Source organism: Austrofundulus limnaeus, unplaced genomic scaffold (genome assembly GCF_001266775.1).
Source record: "Austrofundulus limnaeus strain Quisiro unplaced genomic scaffold, Austrofundulus_limnaeus-1.0 Scaffold132, whole genome shotgun sequence".
NCBI classification, from domain to species: domain Eukaryota; kingdom Metazoa; phylum Chordata; class Actinopteri; order Cyprinodontiformes; family Rivulidae; genus Austrofundulus; species Austrofundulus limnaeus.
In genome coordinates, this window is record NW_013952534.1 from 814,169 (window position 1) to 837,925 (window position 23,757).

General features: G+C 38.9%; 3 protein-coding genes across 4 annotated transcripts in view; 2 read left to right on the plus strand and 1 right to left on the minus strand.

The window, feature by feature from the left end:
- The first annotated feature begins 6,396 nt into the window (after positions 1-6,396).
- sgk2b (serum/glucocorticoid regulated kinase 2b) lies at positions 6,397-10,822 on the plus strand. The gene is made up of 13 exons (XM_014015647.1): positions 6,397-7,181; positions 7,264-7,355; positions 7,771-7,837; positions 7,924-7,993; positions 8,107-8,132; positions 8,482-8,539; positions 8,625-8,708; positions 8,783-8,914; positions 9,019-9,131; positions 9,375-9,594; positions 9,971-10,126; positions 10,208-10,297; positions 10,390-10,822. The coding sequence occupies exons 2-13, from the start codon at positions 7,289-7,291 to the stop codon at positions 10,549-10,551; spliced, it is 1,245 nt and encodes a 414-aa protein (XP_013871101.1). The 5' UTR covers positions 6,397-7,181; positions 7,264-7,288; the 3' UTR covers positions 10,552-10,822.
- Positions 10,823-10,850: 28 nt separating this feature from the next.
- On the minus strand, positions 10,851-14,570 carry LOC106522583 (transmembrane protein 244). Of its 2 annotated transcripts, XM_014015648.1 has the most exons (7): positions 14,192-14,570; positions 13,371-13,443; positions 12,654-12,739; positions 11,643-11,716; positions 11,444-11,569; positions 11,312-11,356; positions 10,851-11,228 (listed from the first exon to the last, which is right to left on the minus strand). In XM_014015648.1, exons 1-7 carry the CDS (start codon positions 14,218-14,220, stop codon positions 11,155-11,157), a joined length of 507 nt encoding a protein of 168 aa, XP_013871102.1. In that variant the 5' UTR covers positions 14,221-14,570; the 3' UTR covers positions 10,851-11,154. The 2 variants fall into 2 exon arrangements, with proteins under 2 accessions (XP_013871102.1, XP_013871103.1); XM_014015649.1 differs by lacking the exon at positions 13,371-13,443.
- Positions 14,571-15,155: 585 nt separating this feature from the next.
- The window catches only part of l3mbtl1b (L3MBTL histone methyl-lysine binding protein 1b), a 12,432-nt gene continuing 3,830 nt past the window's right edge, over positions 15,156-23,757 (plus strand). Inside the window, exons 1-16 of the mRNA XM_014015645.1 lie at positions 15,156-15,358; positions 17,863-17,997; positions 18,105-18,300; positions 18,541-18,715; positions 18,797-18,926; positions 19,035-19,086; positions 19,344-19,438; positions 19,530-19,634; positions 19,705-19,840; positions 19,947-20,038; positions 21,079-21,230; positions 21,465-21,541; positions 21,772-21,857; positions 22,262-22,372; positions 22,441-22,555; positions 22,812-22,911. Of these exons, the coding sequence (XP_013871099.1) occupies positions 17,887-17,997; positions 18,105-18,300; positions 18,541-18,715; positions 18,797-18,926; positions 19,035-19,086; positions 19,344-19,438; positions 19,530-19,634; positions 19,705-19,840; positions 19,947-20,038; positions 21,079-21,230; positions 21,465-21,541; positions 21,772-21,857; positions 22,262-22,372; positions 22,441-22,555; positions 22,812-22,911 (1,733 nt within the window). The 5' untranslated portion in view covers positions 15,156-15,358; positions 17,863-17,886. The remainder of the gene's footprint in view (positions 15,359-17,862; positions 17,998-18,104; positions 18,301-18,540; positions 18,716-18,796; positions 18,927-19,034; positions 19,087-19,343; positions 19,439-19,529; positions 19,635-19,704; positions 19,841-19,946; positions 20,039-21,078; positions 21,231-21,464; positions 21,542-21,771; positions 21,858-22,261; positions 22,373-22,440; positions 22,556-22,811; positions 22,912-23,757) is intronic.

Sequence of the window (23,757 nt, forward strand, 5' to 3'; positions counted from 1 at the left end):
GAATACATTAAGCAAGTACTTTTACTTTTAATACTCTAAGTACTTTTAAAAGCAAGTACTTACTTACTTTTACTCAAGTAAAAATGTTGATGTGGTACTTTTACTTTTACTAGAGTACATTTTTGTCTGTTTATTTGTACTTTTACTTAAGTACAGTGTTTGAGTACTTTCTCCACAACTGATTTTTTGAGCAGGTACCAGAAAGTAATTATTAGGTAATTAATTTGTCAGTTAATGAGGGAACCCCTGACTCCCCCCCAAGTTAATATGCTATTAAAAACTGACCTGTTATGTTGAAGATATCCTAAAATGGATCCTAAAATTTATTACTTTGTTTTTGCGTGTGTAACTTTAACTATTCTATTTTTGTGGTGTACTTATCATTTGTTTTTTAAATCTTTTCGAAACAGAAGTAAGCAGAGACAAAGTAAGAGAGCAGAGTTACTGACAGTGTGCCAAAAGTTCGACCTTGAAATGCAAATTTAGAAAAAAAAATTATAAATAAATCTCTGCTTGATGAAGTCTTATGACTCGTTGTTGCCACCTGCAGGACACATATGGTACTGCTGCGATGTCACACCTGTTTAAATAATCATTACTTCCTGTTTGACAGTTGATAAAATCTATAAACAATACAATGAAACGTTGAAAAAAATTAATCTGTAACACAGTAAAATATAGTATTTACAGAAACAGAGTGTCTATATGCAAAAACTTAATTTAATTTGTCATGAGGTCCTCCAAAGCCTATGATCAGATTAACAGAAATTAAGATCTGAAACAGAAACTTTCTTAGTTCTGAGTTTGTTTTATTTCTGTATTTCCCTTATGATTCCTCACAACATTTAATGTAACACCTAAAGCTTAAAAACACTTTGGTAACATTTTATTGTTTGTAAAACTGACGAAATTTTCCACCAAACATGACATTTTTACAGTTTTTATTGCAGGAACAGGTTAACGCTGTGCTGTGTGTTCATTAGTATTGACGTAAAAATGAGGTAAACAGCGAGAAGTTTTACACAAGTTGCTGAAGAAGTTCACCCTAATAATTTCAGTCACTAATGGACGTCAACAACAGGGGTGTGGTTCACCACAGGTCACACACCAAATACCTGTGAACAAAAACGGTCAAAAAGACAAGAGCACAAACAATTCAAATTAGGCATTTCACTAGAATTTGACAACCTACATTAAGAAAGTCAGAAGGTCAACTAGAAAAAACAAAACAAATATTTCAGAATAACATTTTTTTATTATAGGACCAAAAATGAACAAAATAAATAAAACATTTTTGATGTTATTGATTTTGTATTTAGTCCCACTTTTGTTTGTTTTGGTTTTTCTCTGTCTAGTATTTAAATTATATTTTTTCATGCATCTCTAAATGTCCACTGGATTCTGGTGTCCAAGGCAGATGTCAAGTGGTGCAGCTGTGCAATGTGAATGATTGTCTTCATGTGTCCCTCTGATGGACTTGAGACCTGACAAGGGTGTCCCCTGCCTCTTGCACACTGACTGATGGAGATTGCGTCCAATGTTTTTATTTTATTTGCTTGTTTACAGCCCATGTCATTTTATTTTTAATTTTTTTGCATTAAAAAAATCCAAAATCTAGTGATGTTCCATTACCAATACTGGTATTGGGCCCAATACCAATACCAGCAACCACAAATTGGTTCAAAATATTTATATAATTTCTGATTATATGATACAACGGCCTGCTGTGTTTTTAAAATGTATGACACAACGACCTGCCGCATTGTTAATTATATGAAACAACAGCCTACCATATTTTTGATTGTATAAATCAATGGACTATCATACTTCAGATATGACCTGCTATATTTTTAAATTGTATGACACAACAGCCTGCCACACATCATTAATTATATGATACAATGGCATGCCATACCATGTAATTATAATACAAGTAGTTTCAAATCTTTTCAGTTACAAAATTCTTCTTTCAATTTTTTCTGAAGCTAATAATGTAGCAGTCTAAAATTAAAACAAACTTATAAAGCTAATGCAATCACTGTTAATAATTGAATTGGTTAGCATATATTAGTTTCTGTATATATTGTTAAAGAGTGAATAAATCTGATGATTCATGCTACAATCTAACAAATGATTAAATATTACAACTTGATTTTTTCTATGATTTATGTATATTTACACAGTGTAAAATAACTATTATTATTTGACTATCTTATTAGGTTTCTGCTCATCTTATGGCAGGTTATTAAGATTTTTTTTTATTTAAAATCTGACTGGTTGTTTGCCTGGAAATATTTTGACTCTTTTTTTTTGTGGTGTTGGGGGGTGTTCTACTGTGTGTTCACATATTCATCCTTTCTTATTATCTTAAATGCTGCTGTGAAATGTGACGGGTGACATGCATTCTCTAAAGGCATTTGAGGCCCTTTCATTGTTTTTAAGTAAACTCATGGTTGAAACAATGAAAAACAGTTTTGTTCGTCCTCATATGTGGACTCACGTACAGAGTCACCTGATGAGGTAAAACTAGTTCGGGCCAGTTCCCATGATGTCAGAGGTTTTGGACTCGGTCAGACCAGCAGGGACTGGTTCAGAGGGATCAGGGTTGGTTCTCACCCCTGCCCACCTCCTCCTCCACAACAGAGGGGAACCTCCCCCCTGTTTCTGACAGAGGATCAGTTTTCTGCTGCAGTAACCAAGACACCTCGTTCCCTCTCCCTCTGTGCCCTGGACCCTGAGTGTGTGTCCAAATTTAGACCCCCAGAGACGGACACATGTGTGAACCTGCGTTCCATGATCCTTGTCTGTTTACTGCTCTGACATCTCATTCTTACATCACTCTGCTCGTTTAATGCAGAGACAATAAATTATCAGTTCATTCTCTCCTTCTTTTTCTTCAGCACACACAGTTTTATTACATGGCCTTTAAATGCCTCAGACATCTATATTTCCTCCCTGTCTCTCAAGAATTTGTTTACCACCAGCAGCGCCTGGCCCTTCTTCACTCTTTTCCATTCATTACATAATAACACACTGATGTTAAAGTCACAGCTCTAAGCAAAAAGCATCAAAATGTTGCATAAGTGGAACTTAGGAGACAAATGATCAGCTCCTGCAGGAAAACCCAGTGGATGTTTTAAAGAGATGATAATTTTATCCTTATGCTGAATGATTGTATGAGATGACATTTTGTTCTTCATGCTGTTGATAAGTAAGGGTCTCAAACATCAACACGAGGTTCATTTGACTGAACTATGTTCAGAACCAAAAATAAAAAATAGAAAAAACCCAAAATGTTTCGCTTGTCCTTCACCTTGCACAGAACATTGCAATCTAAGTGGCAGCTGTTTTTGGTTTTGCATTTTTAGAGCAAATTTTTTTTTAAATTCTTGTGGGAAACTTTGGTGCCAGCAGGTCTAAAACACAAGTGTCAAATTCAAGGCCCTCAGGTTACAGCAGAGAAAGCAAACTTCTATTTGACTTTTTAAAATTTTGTTTTTAATCTATGACTGCTAATCTTAGATACTTAAAAAAATCAAACATAAAAAAACCACAATACAGCTAGATTAATTGCATTGTCTTGGGAAAATGGGAAAGTGTAATGCTGTTGCTGAAAGCTGCTGAAGAAGCTGAAAAGGCTATAGCAAAACTGTTAGCACCATTTATTTTCTCATTACCTGTTTTCAGTTTCCTGTGCCATGTTAACCTCAGTCAGTGTTTTTCCATTCTGCCACACTCACCAGTCCATAGTAATCACGCAGGTGCTTCCACTCCCCAATCATCCTCCGTAGTATTTAACCAGTGTCTTATCTTCATTTCCCTGTTGGATCATTGACTTTTCACGCCTCAAGCCTAGTCTTTCTCCATGTTGTTACTATCGTTACTATCGTTGTTATCTTTAGTATTTTGCTGCCACGCCAGCCTTTCTCATTTGTTTAATAAACTAGTTTTTGTTCTTACCTTGAAGTTTGAGACTGCTTGCACTTTGGGTTCTACCACACCAATCCTGACAATTTGAACAGCTGACTTTTGCTGAATGTAGGACTACAAAAGTGAAAAATCAGTAGACAGAAAGCAAGTAAGTTTAAAAGTCTTAAGAGCAAAAATATAGCTAAAATTGGCAACAAAAATGGCAAAATGTAGATGGAACAGTTAAAATTAACAGACAGGGAAAGGAGAGTGAAACTTTTCAAATGAGCAAAAACAAAAGAAGTACTTGCATTTGTTTTTAATCTAGGCTAAAGTAGCCTAAAAAGAATCTGAAAAAGCTAAAATTAGCACAGTGAAATAGAGCATGCTTGCCAAATTAAACAGTAAGAAGCTGAAATTATCACATAAGTGTATTTAGCTGAAAAAAGCTCAAAAAGCTCAGCTAAAAGTTAGCTAAAAACAAAGAAAACAGCTAAAATTAGCAGAAAAAGGCTGTATAAAGCATTAATTAGAAGCTCAAAGAAACAAAAAGTTAAAAATTAGTAGAAAAAATAGCAAAAAAGGTCAGAATGATAGCTAAAACAGCAGAAAGAAATCAACAAAATAGAGGCAGCTGGATGTTGAAATCAGCATAAAGAAGTAAAATACCAACCCAGAACTAGAATAAAAGGTAAAGTAAAGCTTTATAAGTATTTTGAAAGGTTTTAAGGATGTTAAAGACAGCTCTATTCATTTTCAATGAGAAAAAAATGGCCAAAATAGCTAAATATCAAAAAAGTAGTATAAATGCCTGAAATACCAAACAATGTCCTGAAAAAACTGAATGTTTTGATATATATGAATTGTTGAAATAACAATAAATAAATTCATTAATTAAATTTATTTGTGGAGCGAGATTTGTGCCAAAAAACTTACAGAAGATATTATTTATGAATAGAGCCACATACTGAACAGAAATGTATTTACCATGATCACAATAATGTGCAATGTCAGCAAAGGACCTCTTAAATTGCTAACAATTGCAAGGGGCTATTACATTTCCAAGTGCTATGCATTTACACTCCACAAGCCAGCAATACATCTGGACCAATCAGATGGGCTCTTGCTGCTCTGGAGCCTCACACCAAGATTTAGATACTTTGAAGAAATGTGTTCAGACTTATTAGAAACATCTGTCTTCTAACATGAACAGCATCATTTACGATACATGTTCAAGTTTTTTGAGTTGTCGGAAGTTCTTAGAAATCCAGACTACATATATAACCCAGCAGTCGCCACAACGAATCACAACCATAAAATTAGGTCAGGGAATATCTGAACCAGCCAACCTGCCAATTTCTCAGCTGTGCCACGGACACGACACGACAAATGCTTGGAACGATGTCAAGAACTTACACTCATAGTACAGTTTCCAGGACTCGAAGGCATACTATACTTAGATACTGTAGGCTGCATCAGGAAAGTGGGAAGAGCATTTCTTTTTTTCATAGTCTGACAGGAAACAGAACTTAAACTGAGTCTGATGGGAAACTAAAACTAAGTTTAATGCATAAAAGTGACCCAGATAATCTGTGCAAGGTTTATAGAGCAAGAGAAAGATTACGGAACAGGGCCTCGTCCTCAGTAATGAGGGCGTTGCTTTAGACGGATGTAGTGAAAAAATAGTTGAGTCGAAAGGCAAAGCTCTTGATTTCCTGGCCCCTCTACACTCCAACGCTCATCTGTGATCGTGCAGTATGGATTATGACTAAAATATATATTAAAAAAATATATTGGCTACAAGCTGCAAAAATGAGGTTGGCCAGATGGTCAGCGTTAGCGATAAGGTAAGCTGCTTCGTCATCTGGGGGTAAGGGCTCATAGCACTGCTCCTTCTCAGTGAAAGGAGTCAATGAGAAGGGGTCAGAAGGAGTCAGTTGAGATGGTTCTGGCATCTGATAAGAATGCCTCCTGAATGCCTTCCTTTAAAGGTTTTCTGGACATGTCTCACTGGGAGGAGACCCTGGGGCAGATCCAGAACTTGCTGCGGGGATTATGTTCTCTCTGCCCTAGGGATGACTTGGGATCCCCCAGGAGGAGCTGGACAATGTTGCTGGGCAGGAGGATGGGTTTCTCTCCTTAAACTGTTTCCTCCACAAACCGACCATGCATAAGCGGTAGAAGATGCAGTTATTCCTTTTGGCATTTTCATCTTGGCTCACTGTGAACCCTCCTTCTAGAATGTTGTTTCTAGAATCAAAAAGAAAAAAATAGGTCTTCTGGACGGATTCTTCTCTAATGACACATTTCGTCTCTCCTCCAAGAGACTTCTTCAGTCTGAGAGTTTCAGGCAAAATTCAGGCTTTTAAGCCCAGCCTCTGTGTGACTGATACTCACATCACATGGCTATCGTTGACACCTAATTAACACCTATTGTTAACAGGGGTGGAGTGATACTGGCAATAGCAGCACTGTAGGAGGGGGACAACTGAAAATGGAGGCCTCCACCTCTGTTTCTTGAATATATAAATTGTAATGGTCTTTTGGTTTGTGGTATATTTTTTCTGTATATCCCCATGTTACGATGCTATAGTTTTAAATCAGATTTAAAAAAACAATAAAATAAGAAAATATATTTGGAATTATTACATATGGAGCACTAACAATATTTTAAAATTCGTTTCATTATCATCATCAACAATGCGATGTAGACTTGTACTCTGGCTTCTATTGGGGACTTACTGCAGCGCCCTCTGCACCCCTGCTTCCCACAGTATTTGTGCTGTGTTTTATTTTATCGTTTTACTTTATCTGTCTGTGTCTGAAACCCCTTCTACATTTAGGTTGTCATCATCATCAGCACACACAAATTTACACGAAAAAAATTAAAAGAAAGAAGTTTGATTCACTTGTTTACGTCACTGCACGCGCTGTTAAAGTGGAGATTCGGGGTGCTGCATTCAGGTGCCAAAATAGTTTTGAGAAAAATCCGTAAAATACAATGGTGGTACCATTTTGAAAGAAACGCAAAAATGTGTTAGGTCTATCAAAATTCCACAGTAAACACGATTTTCAAATAATATTTATACTACAGGTAATCCAGCGGCACGAATTGACGTGACAGATGCTGACGAATACACGCGACTACACAGGCAATGATTGCAACATTTCCGAGGAAACCTGAACGCAACTGTACAAGTGTCTCGTGCGTCAATGGTTTTAAATTGAGCAGCAGGACGGTGGAAGTTTCATTGCGATTCGGAGGGAGTCTGGTGCGGACATTTCATCATTCACCTGACTACTTTTTCTTTCTTTAATTTATTCATTTTAAATTTGAATTTTTAATTTTTATAGCATCAAGTTTTCAGAGTTTCTCTCGATGACTGTGACTCAAAAACAACCGATAACTTACGCCAAAATGAAGGGGATAGTAACATTTCTTTCAGGTAGGTCTCGGAAAAACGAACAAAACACGTTAAAAAAAACTCTGCTAAATCTAAATTCAGTGATGTCAGCTTAGTTTATCAGCAAAGAAAGTTATAGCTACAAGCAGAAATTCAGCTAGGCAAAATTAACTTTACTTAAATGCCACATTTAATTTTAAACACAGGGCATAAATAAAGCAAAACAGAGGAAAACTGGTGACATCTCTAAAATTTTAATAATAAAATACCCTAAAAAGTCATGGTATTTTTTTTAAAGAAAGTTCAAAATTATTGCATTTCTCAACCAAAGTTGTTGGATTTGTCTCTTAATCTAACTGTGACAAACTGTACAATGAGGAGCTGCCAGACATTTTGGGGTAAATTCACCTCTTATGTAACAGACTTAACACTCCCTCTTTCTCTCTCTGCCTCACAGCTCTCCTCAAGGGTAAGAAAGTTGGCTTCAGTCACCTCCTGCACAAAGTTGTCTCCAGCCAGCAACAGTAAGTTGGAATGAAAAATTTATTTGTGTGACTTCTTTTTAGCTGTGAGAGAATCGAAACCCTGATCTTTGTGCTCTACCCTGAAGCCTGGACACTCAGAAACTTCTGCTGCGACGGAGCAAGTTGAGGAAACAGGAGGAGGAGAAAGTTGCCTCCGTGAGTTCACACTTGGGCAGGTTCTTAGTGGGGCATTTTGCTGTGCGTTGACAGGACATGAAATCTAATCCGACCTCCTGACTGTTTGAACCATGTGTCTTTTCTTTCCTCAGAGCTCAGCAGACACAGAAGCCTCACAGTAAGTTTTCCTTACAGACGCCTGTAGAGATATTTTCTTGATGCCAGAAAAGTTTTGCTTCACATTACAGAGCGAACCCTTTCTTTTGTGGCAGTCTATTGAGACAGTGATGAGAGTAGGTATGTGGGAGGGTCTCCAAGCTGGTTCCTAACTTTATGAACCCACATCCCAGGTTATGGTATTAGTCTTAAAGTATATTATTAATTACAAGATCTTTAATCAAATACAGGGTTATTTTACTTCCATATGGCTTCTTATAGTGATCACCACTAATAACTCATTCACATACTTTTCTATTCAGCACTGATTGTGTTATTAATCATTAGTTTCTTTTGTTTGTTTTTACCAGGATGAAATCATCAGACTTTGAATATCTCAAAGTTATTGGCAGTGGAAGCTTTGGAAAGGTGAAGAGTTATACATTTCTATTTTATTTTTGTCTCTAATTCAATTAAATTCCTGTTTAAATAATTTAAATCTAATTGGTGGCAGGTGCTGCTGGCAAGACATAGAAAACAAGGAGGCTACTACGCAGTTAAAGTTCTACAGAAGCAGACAATCATCAAAAGGAGAGAGGTTTGTTTGTTTTTTCTGATTGCTTTTACGTCTGATTGTTTTTCTGTCTAAGTGAGTTGGTTTTATCTTTGCAGCAAAGGCATGTGATGGTTGAAAGGAGTGTGCTGCTGAAAGGACTGGACCATCCATTCCTGGTGGGACTTCATTTTTCTTTTCAGACACCAATTGCACTCTACTTTGTCCTGGACTATGTTAATGGAGGAGAGGTAAAAGTGACTTTATAGCTTTTATAGCTACATGCAAAAAAAGTCAACTCTCTGTAGTGTTGCTGAATTTTTAATTTGTGCAATTTCACATCTTTTGCTCTCAGCTGTTCTACCATCTGCAGAAAGATGGGTCGTTTCCAGAACCCAGAGCCGCTTTCTACGCTGCAGAGATGGCCACAGCGTTGGGCTACCTTCACTCTCTGAACATTGTTTACAGGTACATAAACTCAGAGATGCACCAATTCAGACAGTGTCTCTATTTCAAGTACCTTGTTCCATGCTAACTTTGTTTTGTTCATGTTTAATTCATGCAAGTTCTGCACATCTCGTTCATTCATGCATCTCCTATGAAAGCCACAGTTTATTTCAATACTGATAAAAAATTAAGATGTCAAACCACAATAAATAAAAAAATAATCCGGTGATTGTCAGCTGAAATTACATTTTTATTCCTGTACAGAGACCTCAAACTAGAAAACATCCTGCTGGACAGCGACGGTCACGTGATGCTGACGGACTTTGGGCTTTGTAAAGAAGATGTGGCTGCGGGTGAGATCATGTACACCATCTGTGGGACTCCAGAGTATCTTGCTCCAGAGGTTCTTCAAGGCCACCCGTACACCTCAGCTGTAGACTGGTGGGGACTTGGCGTTGTGCTATTTGAAATGCTCTGCGGACTGGTGAGTGTAGATCACGTGTCAAACTCAAGGTCTGCAGGCCAAACGTGGCCTAACACAACTTTTTATGTGGTGAGAGCTTCAAATGTGTGTTGTCTTAAAGTCAGCGTTGACCCTAAACTACATCTCCCATAATGCATTTTGATTATTTTACCCGTAAAATGACGGCATTCTACCACTAGGTGGAGGTGCACAGGGCTCAAAAGAACGTGACATTTTGTGTTTAGTTAAAGTTAATTACAACTGGCCCTTTGAAAACCACCATATTGCTCATGCAGCCCTCAGTGAAAATGAGTTTGACACTTGAGGTGCAGGTGAAACAAACTTAACCCTTCTATTCCTCTTCACCTCACCCCAACTCCCCGCTCTCTCCCTTCAGCCTCCATTTTTCAGCAACAGCAAAGCAGAGATGTTTGAGAACATCCTCCGAGCCCCTCTGCAGCTGCCTGATGGGCTTTCAGAAAGTGCCCAGTCACTGTTGCAGGGGTTGTTGGAAAGAGATGTTTCCCAACGCCTCGGGCAGAGCCTCGATATTGTAAGTTCACGCACAGAAGAGAACAGTGATGGATCTAAAACAAAAACCGCTGATGGGGAGTTAATTTTGTTTTGTTTTCAGGAAGAGCTGCAGGAGCATCCCTTCTTCACCTCCATCAACTGGGATGACCTTGTAGCCAGAAAGATAACACCCCCGTTCATCCCGAATGTGGTATGAATAAATCAGAAAACGGTCTAGATTTTTTTATTCAAAATAAAAGCTCCTTTTACCAAAGTGCTCACACCTTTTTGCCTCCCTTCCAGACGGGTCCTTGTGACATCAGCTGCATCGACCCAGAGTTCACGCTACAACCAGTTCCTGCCTTCGTGACCCGGAGAGATGAGGCGGCTGCAGCCAGCGAGGCCTTCCTCGGATTCTCCTACATGAAAGCAGCAGAGTATGTTGCAGCAGAGCCAGTTTCATAACAAAACTCCTCTGGGATCATGTTTGCTCAAATATTTATTTCCATGTTATATATTATTAAATGTAAGTCTATTTTTTAAGATGGAACAAAATATTTCAACCCTGACGCTGCAACGTACTGCGAATTTCATTAGGGGCACTTGATTAAAGTATACTTATGTTTTTCCTCTTTTTAGATTTTTATCAACTATTTTTTATAGAAGATGATCATTATTTTGATATTTCTTGTTAATTTATTTTGTCTATGAAATAATAAACACAGAGCCAGGCACAGTTTTATTTTTAAAGCTTTGCATTTTTATTTTAAAACACAGAGTTTGTATTACACAATTAACACTACATTCCTATATCGTACATTAGTTTTGATTTTGTCACATTAGGTTGTTTTTACAGTGTTTGCCTGCAAAATAAAAAAATCTGGTGCTTGTCAGCTGAAATTACATTTCATAAACAAAAAAACTTGACCCAGCTCTGGTTTTGTGTACTGCTGAGTTACTTTTTATGTGTGACAAACATCTGGTTTCTGCTCAGATTCTTTTTGCCTCACTCTAAAATACTCAACAAAAAACAGTTTTTAAAGAACTGTTAGTGGTAGCTGAAGTTGGCTAGCTCTGCTCACTTGGGCACATGAAATAAGCGATCAACTGACCGTTGCAAATCATCAGAAATAAGCCGCTACCTGTGGATTAAAAATAAATAAATACATAGAAGAATTAAAAGCTAAATCATGACACATTAAAACAACCAGCGACGCTCATTTACCTAAAGCTAGCCACCACTGCCACACCATGGGGAACTCCAACATCACTGCAAACATGGAAACAAAACACAGTTACTCAACAGATGCGGTCATGTCAGCGTGCACGTGGGATCGACCAGGTTTCCCGCTCTCACCCAGGCTGGTGATGATTACATGTAGAAGTGTGACGGTGAGAGCGTAGTCCCAAACCTGCCTCTTCACCACTGCAGCGAACAGGATGCCGCTACAAAAGTAGGTGAGCTCCAAGGAGATGAGATTGACTAAAGAAGAGAGAAAACATGTTTTTTTTTTTTTTTGTACAAATGATCACATTGGTTGTATGAGTGTGCTCACCCAGGTATTCGGAGTTGGATTCAGCAGGTTCTGTCTCAAAGTGGAACAGGATCAGTCCATCGAAGTGATCCAACCTAAATGAGAAAGTGTTAATAAGGATTTGGTAGAACGTTAGAGCTGCAAGGAAAAAGACAAACAAATTTATGGATGCAGTCAGAGAGGACATGAAGGTAGTTGGACAGAGTGAGATGGAAGAGGATGAGTCCCTGGTGACCAGTGGTGGGCACATTTCAGCTAAATAAAGAGAACTTGATTATCTTTTTTGCTAACTTTGGAAACTCTTAGTAGACTGGTTAGCTTCTACTAATATGCTCTGTTGATTTAAGGTCCACTTAAAAATTCACAAGTGTAAAACTTGTGTTTTTTTTTCTATTCATCCCAAATTAAATAAAAACAATCCTCTCTTAGCATTGCTAGATGTGTCAGGCACTGTGTGTGTGTAGCATGTAGCATCTTTAGCAGCCAAACTTCAAAATAAGTGCGAAAAAATAAATAAAATAACATTTAACTGTATTTATATAAAGAATACAAAAATTTACTACATGTAAAATAGTGTAGAGAAAGTATTTGCTAACTTCAAATGGTATTTTAAAAAATAAAACCTTCATTAAAGAAATGCTTTTATTTTGAAAGCGGTAAAAGTTAGACAGAGCTATAACTCTGGCTTGGATTGGCAGATTTACCACAGATGAACCCACACCTTGAAAAATGGAAAAGTAACAACAGGTTTGTGTCCCACCAATATTTAACTGGAATGAGTGAATGTCCCCATTTAGACAGCCAGATACGGCCTGAGTAATAGTCATCTTAGTGGTAATCGTTAGCTTCCACTATCTAAAAAAAAAAGGGGGGGGGGGGACATGTTCAGTATTAGCTGGCTGACATTTGATTCTTGTTTAGATTTTTGAATAGTGGTTTGTGAACCTAACTTTTTGGTTAACTGTGCCCACCACTGGTGGCGACCCCTGAAAGGGGAACAGCCAAAAGAAGATCTTGAACCAAAACATTTACCTGAAGGCACCGAAGCAAACACTCCCAATCATGTAGAAGAGGGAGTAAAATATGATCAGACACAGCAGCAGATTGAGCAGAACTGTCTGTGAATTCAGAGAAAGAGACGGTCATTATTTACAAGATCCCACCTGTCAACACCACATACAGACTGTACTGCAAAGGTGACCCTTAGATTTTTTATTTTTCTGCCTTGTTGCCTTGTGATCTGGAGTTTAACTGAATTTAAGTTGTGATTTAAAAAATAATAAATAAAAAGATACACCTGCTAATCTGTTAAATGGTACACCTGTAACACCACCCAGAAAGTTACCAAGAGACATCATGAAGACAAAGGAACTCTGCATGTTTAAGACAATGATGTAGAAAAGAACCAATCAGGGCTGAGTTATATAAAAAAAAAAAAAGCCAAACCCAAAAAATCTCATAAAGCAGCATTGAAGTTGTCAGATGGCAACAATCAGAAACTTCACTGGAAAGTGACCAGGAAAAAACAAAACAAAAGACAGACTGGTTGGTATTTCATCTCCCAAAAAAACACATGGAGGAAAGTGCTGGGGTCAGATGAGACCAAACTCAAACTTTGATGTTTGATGTTGAATCGACCACTTGTGCAGAGAATAGTTTGGTTGAAGCAGCGACTGCAGCGGTCAGTCCTGACATCTCCTCCTGCACTTTGCTCCTGAACAAACAGAGACTTTGGTCTGTAAAACATACCTTTCTATTAAATATATGTTCAGAGTGTCGTTGAAGTACGGTGGAGGCAGCATCAGGCTGTGGGCCCGAGAAACTGGACAGAGGTGAAGGAAAGATTAGGTCAGGGAAACCTGTTTGAGTCGTCCAGGGTTTTGAGACCCTCCAACAAAATGATGACCCTGGCCTGAACACATTGCTCCAGAAACAGTCAGGTCAAAGCCCAGACCTGGACTCAGCTGAGAGTGTGTGATAAACGAGTGACACTCATCAAATTTGATGGAGCTGGAGCAGTTTGGTTATAAAGAAGGAACAAAAATACCAGTTTAGCTTGTGCAGACGAACCCGGAGTCTTGCTCAGGTGGGTCAAACTCAGTCACACCAGATGGCCAAGAATAAACAAAACATAATTTAAATCAAATCTCTGTTGCTCTTTCCACACCAAATCGAAAACAAATGAAAATTTCAAACTTGATTTTGTTGGCTTGAAAGAGCCACATGTCATGAAAATAATGTGACAAAAACAAAACCATAAAACTAGTTTATGTTCAAAGTATTATCTTTGGGGCCAGATAAAGAGGGCAAGATTTGGCCCACGGGCCTTAACTTTAACACGTTGTCTTGCTGCTGCAAATGAATTATTGTTCAATTATGACTTTTAAGTAAACAGTTAATTATCCAGGGGGTGAATACTTTTGCAACCCGCTCCATATCTTCCATCTCTGCACCAGAAGCTGGGAGCTGACACGAGAACGTCAGTCTCATCCAGTTCGTTTTTTGGTTCTGATGGACTCTGTCGATCCGGATCGTTTTGTTGATCAATAACAGCCTCGAGATCCTCTTACCTTCGAATCGCCTTTGAATGCCATCTCATGGTGATGCGTGTTCGCAGAAATAAAGCAGATTTTGCAGCAGAGAGCAGTCGGCTCGAGCCCGTTAATCCTTCAGAAAATCTGCTGCGGGCTCGCTGCGCCCTCCAGCGGTGACAAACGAAACCGCGCCGCCGCTTTTTTCCACACAAAATGAACTCATTTCACCTCGTTTCACGAGTCTTTGTTGACAGGAAAGGGGGAAAAATACTCCCGTTAAATTCACTTAAGAGTGTTTAAAGGAAGTCACTACATTTGATATTATCATGTTCAACCGGTTGCCTTGTTTTGTTTTCCCCGAGAACCCAAAGAAGAAATCCGCCCAATGTGGGAGGGAATACTGCAGGTTTATATTGATGAACTCAATCTGCCACCGATACAAAGATAACTTCATTTAGGAGAATAAAGGTGTCATTTTAAAGCCTCAAACCATGTGTTTAGCAAGGACACTATACGAAATATCGCACTAGAAATAAGAAATAAAACCTCCGCTAGCGCATTAATTCGTTGAGGTTCGCTCTAGAAAAGCAATCATGCGGAGCGGGTTATTATTATTATTATTATTATTATTATTATTATTTGATCGTGTCAACCTTGAACTGCCTGATGATTAGTTGAAAATATGTCACTTTGTGGGTTTTTTTTTTTCTTCCTCCTGATTTTAACTGAGCGCTCCACATAGCGACGATAATAACCGCTCGTTCTCGGAGCACGTCGATAAAAAAAATACCTACGTACGACCTGGCTGTGCTTGAAAACAGAAATGTAAAAAATAAAAAGAAACAACTGCTGAGGAGCACGAGGAACCGAACGCTCCTCCGCGGTGGAGACACTGCGGTCCCTGCGCTTCATCGATACACACTACTTCTTGTCGGAGGAGGGGGTGGGTTAGCGTAGTTTACACGCTGTTTTTTGGGGGAGGTAAATGGGGGAAATAGGAGCCCGACAGCACCGGGTACTATTTGTTTAATCGCCACGCCGCTGACTTTCCGCGTGTTGTGAGCGCACGCAGGCCTGACACCGACAGCCGGTGGCAAACTCAACTTTTTTTTTCCGAGATCCCAAACTTGTCAGGCAAGCGCATCGTCTGCGCATGCGCAGCCGTTCTATCCAGCTCTAAATAAGAGTTAAAACAGAAACGAGGTGAGTTCCACAATTTCTAACATTACAGCTGTTAATTACACGACATGTTCTCGTTAACGTGGGTGAAAAATTGAACTCTCGATCCTCGACGTGACAATTACTGTTTGTTTTTATTATTTCCACTCAGATAGAGAACGGCGAGAATAAATCGTTTTTTAAGTTTCTATTGAAGAATTTAAAAAATAAAAAACTATGTTAAAGCTCCTAACAGTAGCGCGACTTTGTTTTGAGTATTGATGATATTCTGTAAAATGTCGGAGTTTTGCAAACGCGTTTTCCTATTGTTATTAACCGGTAAACTTATTTATTACAGATTGTCCTTAGCTGGCTGCATCCAGTCACAATGCTACCTACGGCTAGCTGTGTAGCAGTGCTCCGTTCATTTGTACGGAGTGGTGTTGTGTCGAACAAATACACCCCTGCAGTGAAAAGCACCATTCTTACAAGGAACGACGTTTCTGGGCACTTTCCGCTAACATAACAAATTATTTACGGATGCAGACAAATACAAGACAGTTGTTACTTTAGAATTTCACTCAATGTATTTGTGAAAACAAATGTCTTGAACGGCGCCTCCTACAACGGGGGTATACATTTATCTGCACAACACCGACGCTAGCTGATGGTTAGCTTAAACGTAGCAACCTGGGCTGACATTCCGTGACAAGGGGAAAGTAAAGAAAAACGAGCAGAGTGAATGAAAACACACAGACAGAAAATTACACGACAAACGTCTGCTTTTGTTCGACATGTCACGACATTGCACAGTTTGGTTACGTTCGTAACTTTAGTAATTAACATAGTTTAAACGTGTTGGTGGCCTCTTCCCATGCTCCGCCATTTTGTATAAGGCGAATGCTAATCATGGGCGCTCTAACATTCACTTTATTTATGGCTAGAATAAAACTGAGGCATCAAGTGCAAAGTCAAACTTAACCAGGACCCTTCAGCAGTGATTGTTGTTTACTTTGCACATGGTTGTGGCCACTGTCCAAACAGAAAATATAACCTTATTTCAATGTTGAAGATGCGTCAAGACTAAAACGTTTTATCGAAATAAAAGAGGTTTTAAAACGCCCATAAGTTTCGTCATTCAGCGCAGAAAACAGCGTTCTTCTTAAAATTGAGGACCAATAAGCCCACTCGCTTGCTCACAACAAGACAAGCAGTCGATTTTAGTAGATACCGTTAAAACAAGGAAAAGATGAACTTCTGTGGTTAACTCAAAGTTGGGACACGTTTCCTTCTGTTTATCAATAGTATTGGTAAATGTTTACTCCAACGAGATCGTTTGTTTTTGTATTTTTTCGTTATTTGGCCGGCAAAAGAATAATATTACTGAGTGTTTTGTCTGAAATCGAAGTGCACGGTGTACCCTGCAAGCCGACACACAGTCGCCACCTTGCGGTGATGTTGTGTAATGCAGATTAAAAATAAACAGGAAAGGTTGCCTCGCTGTGATGTTTTCATATATTCGCCACAATGTAGTTAAATTTCGGAAAAAAAAATATTGTAAAGCCTTCTACTTTTGGTTTTTCCCTAATCATCCTTTATTTCAAGCGGTCCTCTGCGTTTTCAACTACCTCCATGTCCTCTCTGACATCCATATTGTACATCTCTTCTTTGTCTTCCTGGCAGCTGCGTTAACGTTCTTCTACCAATCCCTCCTCCAGACATGTCCAAACCATCTCAGTTCTGTTCCTCATATGATCTCATTCCTAATCGTATCCATCTTTGTCAAACCCAAGGAGAACCACAACACTCTCTGCCACTCCCAGTTCTAAAAATGTTGTACAGACTGATTCTGTTTATTTATTCATTTTTATTTGTTTACAATAAGGTGCAAAAGTTTTTCCCCATTTCTTTAGTTTGCTTGTAAGTAAAGACTTTACATAAAATCGTGGTTCCCTGTCAGGTTTCATGTGCTTCAAAATGTTTTAAAGGGGACATTTCCAAAATCCACCTTTTTAGCCATTAAATAGTTGTGTACTTAGATTCTCTAGGTGTGCAGACAATAAGGATTTAATCTCTCCTCATGCTGTGTAGATATATTTATATTCTTTATGGGTCATATTTTTTAACCAGTTCAGTTTTTTTCTGTCACATTTTCAGAAATATTACATCACAGTCTCTGGCTCCAACCCGTAAGGCTGGATAGACAAGTCTTCCCTCGTTGACATATTTTAATTAGTTTGTAAATAAAAAAGTTTCTGCTCAGCTATATAGTCGTAAACCTCTCTTCAAAATAGAATGGAGTGCTGTGAAAGCTGGAGTGGGACTGAGTACGAAATGCCTCGTTTGGATTTAAAAAGACAGTCTCAAAACTTGTTTTGAGACTGGCTTTTCCGGCTTTCCTGAGACACACCTCAGAAAAGAGGTGAAAGAGGGGCTTGTGGAGTTAAAATAAGGAGGAATTCAGACCAAAGCATTGCATTTCCACTTTATATAGACCCCAACTGACAGATTTAAAAGCATGATATGTCTCCTTTAATATGTTTTTGAAGGTTGGTCATATAAGCAGAGTGGGAATGACTGACACTCCACCGAATGATGGACCCTCCCAGGGAGCTGAGTTTGACATGATCGGTGCTCTAGACTGGAAGGATGGTATCGCCACGCTGCCAGGAAGTGACATTAAGGTAGAGATTCATTTTTCTCAGTTCTCGTCGTAAAAACAAACCTTCTGGAGCACTGATTATACTTAACAGTTTAAACAAATCGGCTTCCTCCCCCTCCCTTTTTGCAGTTCCGTATGACAGAGTTTGGGATTCTTGAGATTGTAACAGACCTAGAGGTCAAAGGGCAAGATGCGAAGCCTAACTGTGAGACACTGAACCCTGTTTCATCTCACACACCCACCCCGCCTCCAGAGGGCCAGTCACAGGCGGGCACAGCCACACCTCTGGCCAATCAGAGTAAGCCAGGGTCATCTCAAGCGAAAGGTAGGACTGCCCGTGTTAAGCATTGCTGTTGTAAAGAAGTGCAGTTTATATACAGTATATATATATATATATATATGCAAGTTTTCATTAAATGATTGTTTTGGGTTAATGTAACTTATAATTTTACAGATAATTTAGATGTTTTGAACTCTGATGTGGTGGGTGATCCGTGTTTCTAAAGTTAGAAACTGCTCTTAATGCCCCCTCTTTTTTTCTTTTTTCCTTTTTTTTCATTTAAAGAGGATGGTATGAAAATGGAGTTCAGTACCGCTGTTGTTGAAGTGAGTTCTAGTGCAGACACGGGTCCTAACGGGGGGCTGTCACGCTGCTGCTCCTGCGGTGGACAAGTTCCTGGGGATGCTTTGCTGCAAGGCAAATTCTGTAGTCCTGTTTGTGCTCAGCCTTCAAGTGGCAGGTAAAAAAAAAAAAAAAACAATATTGTGCTCCTCATCGGGCTTCTGATTTGATGTTTCAGTATCTGTTTTGATTCTATAAGATCATCTCCAGCGGAAACGCGGGATGGTCAGGCTGTAGAAGGTGAGAGGCTGGGAAAGCGTGTCCGCAGAAAGAGGAAGATCTACATGGATTCTGGTGACGAAGAGGAGGACAACCAAGAGGAGCCAGAGGTGAGCAGAACATCATCAACACCAGTACCACCATGCGGGAATCTTTTCTTGGATTAAGCTTAGTATTTTTCATTTTCTTTGTGATAAAACCCACGTTTTCTTTTACAGGAAAAAGCAAAAACTATCAAAGGCAGGAGAGGGGCCAAGATCACCAAACCTGGTAGGTTGAGCCTCTAATTGATCTTGATCAACATTTACATTTTAGTTTCAGCTTTGCTTTTTAAAATGATGTTTCTTATTACAGTTAATGTGAGAATCATTTAAAGTAATTGAAGTTTTTTGAACAGTTTTCTGAACTTTGGGCCTAAAAGTGAAAAAATACAAGAATAAGTAAAAGATTAACTGAATGTTATAAGCACAGTGTATATAAGTCACCCAGACAGGGTTGTAATGTGTCAACTTTTCTTTAACTCTCAGTGATGGCCCCGCCCAATAAGAAACGGGCCTGGAGCTGGCCCGCTTACCTGGAAGAAGAGAGAGCTGTCGCTGCACCTGTGAAACTGTTCAAAGAGGTTCAAACACTTCTTTAACCACCAGCTTGCACATTTAATAGATTTTTTTTTTTTTACTTACCACCCTGATTATTGTGCATCCGTCCTGCAGCACCAGTCGCTTCCTCAAAGCAGGAACAGTTTTAAGGTCGGGATGAAGCTGGAGGGACTGGACCCGTCTCACCCGTCTCTCTTCTGCGTGCTCACCGTCGCAGAGGTATGAGCGCCACAGAGGTTTTTTTTTTTTCTTTTGTGAGGATTTTCGCTCACATCCTCTCGCCCTGCAGATCCAAGGTTACAGAGTCAGGCTGCACTTTGACGGTTACCCCGAATGCTACGACTTCTGGGCCAACGCAGACTCGTGGGATCTGAAACCAGCCGGCTGGTGCGAGAAGAACGGACACAAGTTGTTATTGCCCAAAGGTGGTCACATGTTTACCTGAGGTTTTAGAAACTGACAAAGACTCAGGCGTCAGTTTTAGAGCAAACCTTGTATGTGAAAATCTGGATGTGGTTTGTTTTGTTGTAGGTTGTAAAGATGGAGAGTTTAACTGGACCATGTACGTAAAGAACTGCAGGGGCCAGCTAGCTCCAAAACACCTTTTCAAGAGCCTCAACACTGTAAGTCCTGATTAACGCATTAATCTGTTTCTTTTAGTGTGAAAACTGATTCACACTGCTTTGTTCTTTATTTTTCTGTACATATTTTGCAACCTAACTAGTTACTTCCAGAACTCTTTCTAGACACCATGGGGGCCTGAGGCAAGAGAGACAACTGAGGCCCTATATTCACTGCATCCCACTTTTAATTATGAACATATTAACTAGTCATGCAAAAGAATATAAAAGAAAACAGCAATTACTAATAATTATCATGCACTCAGTGTTTGAATTGAATTGAATTGAATTGAATTAACATTTTCATATGGTTTCATATGGTCATTGCATTTGGCCACTTCAGTACCATCCCTCGGGGGCCCCCTTTTAGCTCAGGACCCTAGGCGAATTCCTACCTTGCCTACCCTATCATGAAGGCTCTGGTTACTTCTACACACTTTGTGTTGTTTTACACAATTTTATTTAAAAAAATGTTCAGCTCATTCAGTAGAGGGGTGCTATGACTTCTGGTTTTTAAAACTTTTAGCTTAGCTTTTAGCGTAACTTTATTTACAAAATCATGAAATCAGCTTTAGCCTATGGCTCTGTTTTTGTTTTCTGAAGTTACTTTATATGTTTGGCTACCATTCTGTTATTTTTAACAATCCTTTTGGTATTCTTAATTAGCATTTTGCTACTATTAGCTTTTATTTAATCTTTTGTAACTATTAGCTTTTAGTGAGCATTTTGTTGCCCATAGTTTTCATTTAGCCTTTTGATACTTTTAGCTGGCCTTTTGATAATAATCAAAATAAAATGCTTTATTCCTTTGCTCTTTTTATTATTATTTGATGATTTGCTGTTTTTAGCGAGTGCTGGGCTGCTTTTAGCTAGCCTGTAGATATTTTTAGCTATTAGCTACCTTTATTTATTTATTTATTTATTTTTGGTATTTAGTTAATGTTTTGCTTCTTCAACAACAAATTTCAGCGAAGTCATTCAGCACTCATTTCTCCTCAGGGATTTCTGGCTAACCTTTTTTTTACTCTTGGTACGTTTTTTAGTCTGTGACTCCATCTGGATTCAGAGCAGGGATGAAACTAGAAGCAGCCGACAGAAAAAACCCTTCGATGATCTGTGTAGCAACAATTGGCGCTGTCGTCGACAACCGCCTGCTAATTCATTTTGACAACTGGGACGACACACACGATTACTGGTAAGATGTAAAAAGACCCAAATGTTCTCTCCGCTCTGCCTGTTGAAGCTTCAAATCAGCTTGAAATTTGGACTGCAATTTCAGTTCCATGTCTGCACACTTACTCGTGTGCAAAAGTGTCTTAAATGGACAAATGTGTGTAACTTCAACATCTCAGCATTTTTATTCAGAAGTCTTTATTAGAACCAAAGCTGATGTTTTTGTGTTTGAACCTGTTTAAATGGTCCTACGAAGGTGTGACGCCAGCAGTCCGTACATCCATCCTGTTGGCTTCTGTGAAGAAGTTGCTCTAACACTGAACACTCCACCTGGTGAGACACCAAAACACTTCATTTACAAATGACTTCTCCAACTTTATCACACATAAATGGAAATAAAGCGAAAGAATCAGGAACATCACTGTCTGTTCATCAGAACAAAAAAGTATTTTTAAGTGATTAGATTTAACATGTTCTTCCAGTGTCTCTTTAGTTTTTATTGTATTATGTTTATGTAACATTTCCAGGTTGATGACTTTCAATGTTTTTGTTTTTGTTCACAGAGTATAAAGAGCCCAAGAACTTTTTGTGGGAGAAATACCTGGAGGAAATGGGAAGCCAGGCTGCTCCGGCGCGAGCTTTTAAACCGGTACCAGTGCATTGCCACACAATTATTTATAAAACTGTATCTAAAACTGGGTGGTTAGGCCAAAAATATTGTTCATATACTCAAATTATAAATGAGATTGGAGAACTGTTTACAAAGAAATGCTGAAATCCTAATTATTCAAGTATATTGCCTGTTTCAACATAACGTCTGACTTCGAAATTTAGATATAGGTAATAAATAACATTCAGTTCACCAGTCAACTTGATCAAGTCGTGTCAAACCTTCCTCTTTTCCCCTCGTATGTTGAACCATGCTTCCAAATTTTAAATATTTGTACATATCTCTTAGTATATCACCCACCCCTAACAGCACATAACATCATAATCTGTATTTAATTTTTTTAGACATCCTTTTTCCTTATTATTTTTTAATTCTGTTTGCAGCGACCTCTCCATGGTTTCCAGGTGGGGATGAAAGTAGAAGCCGTCGACAGGAGGAACCCCATGCTCATCCGTGTTGCCACTATAGTGGACACAGAAGACCACCGATTGAAGGTGAAAAAAAAAAGTCCCATTTCGTGCTGAACAGTTGTTCATTTTGCTGTTTCCCTCTCCTCACGTAGGTTCACTTTGACGGCTGGAGTTCTGAGTATGATTACTGGGTCGAGACAGACTGCCCGGATCTGCACCCGGTTGGGTGGTGTCAGAAAACTGGACATCCTTTGCAGTATCCAAATAGTGAGTTTTTAATTCTGTCTTGTTCAGGTTGGGGTTTTGAAAGTAACATGTACAATGAGAATGTCATACCTCAGATATGATATAATAAACAAGAAAGTATCCCTAAAACAAGTGCTCTTGCTGTTTAAAGTAAATGTTTACAATCAATAAAATATGTATCTGAAATTCAGTTAATCGGCCACAAAAAATAAAATAAAACAAACAAACAAACAGTTTGTTCAGTGCTGTGTCAACACTCATCTTGTGTGTATTTCAGGCACTGGTGATTCGTTGACCGCTCCGGGTCAAGGATGTCCCACCCCAGGATGCAACGGTGTTGGACACATCCGAGGGCCTCGATATGGGACCCACTACACGTTAGTTACTCCTGCTCACTTCACAGTCAGACTCCTCTTTTCTTAACACTTGTGTAGTTTTTAGTCCCGTTCCTTTTGTCTTAGCGCTAGAAAAAATATCTCCCCAGCCAGTGGACAGATTTGAATGATATTCTCAGGAAGTAATCTTTGAATGTACATCTTTATGTCAACCCAATTCAAGATAGACACCTCTGCTGGGTAATGTTAGAAAACACAAAAAGGGCTGAAAATTTGTCATTTGTACAGATATGTGGCAGTAGCTGAAAGTCATCCTCAACATATGCTCTTACGATACATTTGTGTTAGCAAAATATAACATAAACCACAGGACAGATTTTAACAAAACTGTCACAAATCAGTCGCTGGATGGACATCCACAATGCATTAACTTTTAGAGTCAACTCTATTCAAGATGGCCGCCACAGCTAACTGTCTTTTCCTTGCGTAAAAATAGCTCTAACTACGTTTTCTTCTTTCAAGAAATTTAATTTTAGGGTTGCAACATGTCCTATTTACTCAGGCTCTGAATAAACTGGAATTGTGTTACCTCACATGCTGCATTTAAACAAAGAACGTTTGTGAAATCAGTTTAATATGTTTGACTCCTGAAGTTGACATTCCTGTTGTACTCCATCAGTTTCTCCCGCTGCAGAATTGATGTTCAGATCATTCAAGGCGACTGTTCTCCTATTTAATCATGGCTTAGTAATGAAGCCAAAAAGAGGACCGGAGACTCGGTGTTCTCAAATGTCATTTATATTTGTGTGGGTGGGTGGCAGTCTAAATGTGTCGCTGCTGTGTGTGTGTGTGTGTGTGTGTGTGTGTGTGTGTGTGTGTGTGTGTGTG

Bases quoted from the DNA above. Each gene is read 5' to 3' on its own strand.
- LOC106522583 (XM_014015648.1), bottom strand. From the start codon at position 14,220: ATGAGATGGCATTCAAAGGCGATTCGAAG. The intron at 11,357-11,443 runs GTGAGAGCGGGA...CCATGTTTGCAG, and splicing joins TGTAATCATCACCAGCCTGG to TGATGTTGGAGTTCCCCATG. The intron at 11,229-11,311 runs GTAAATGAGCGT...TTTAATCCACAG, and splicing joins GCAGTGGTGGCTAGCTTTAG to GTAGCGGCTTATTTCTGATG.
- sgk2b (XM_014015647.1), top strand. From the start codon at position 7,289: ATGACTGTGACTCAAAAACAACCGATAACTTACGCCAAAATGAAGGGG. The intron at 8,915-9,018 runs GTAAAAGTGACT...TTTTGCTCTCAG, and splicing joins ACTATGTTAATGGAGGAGAG to CTGTTCTACCATCTGCAGAA. The intron at 10,127-10,207 runs GTAAGTTCACGC...TTTTGTTTTCAG, and splicing joins TCGGGCAGAGCCTCGATATT to GAAGAGCTGCAGGAGCATCC.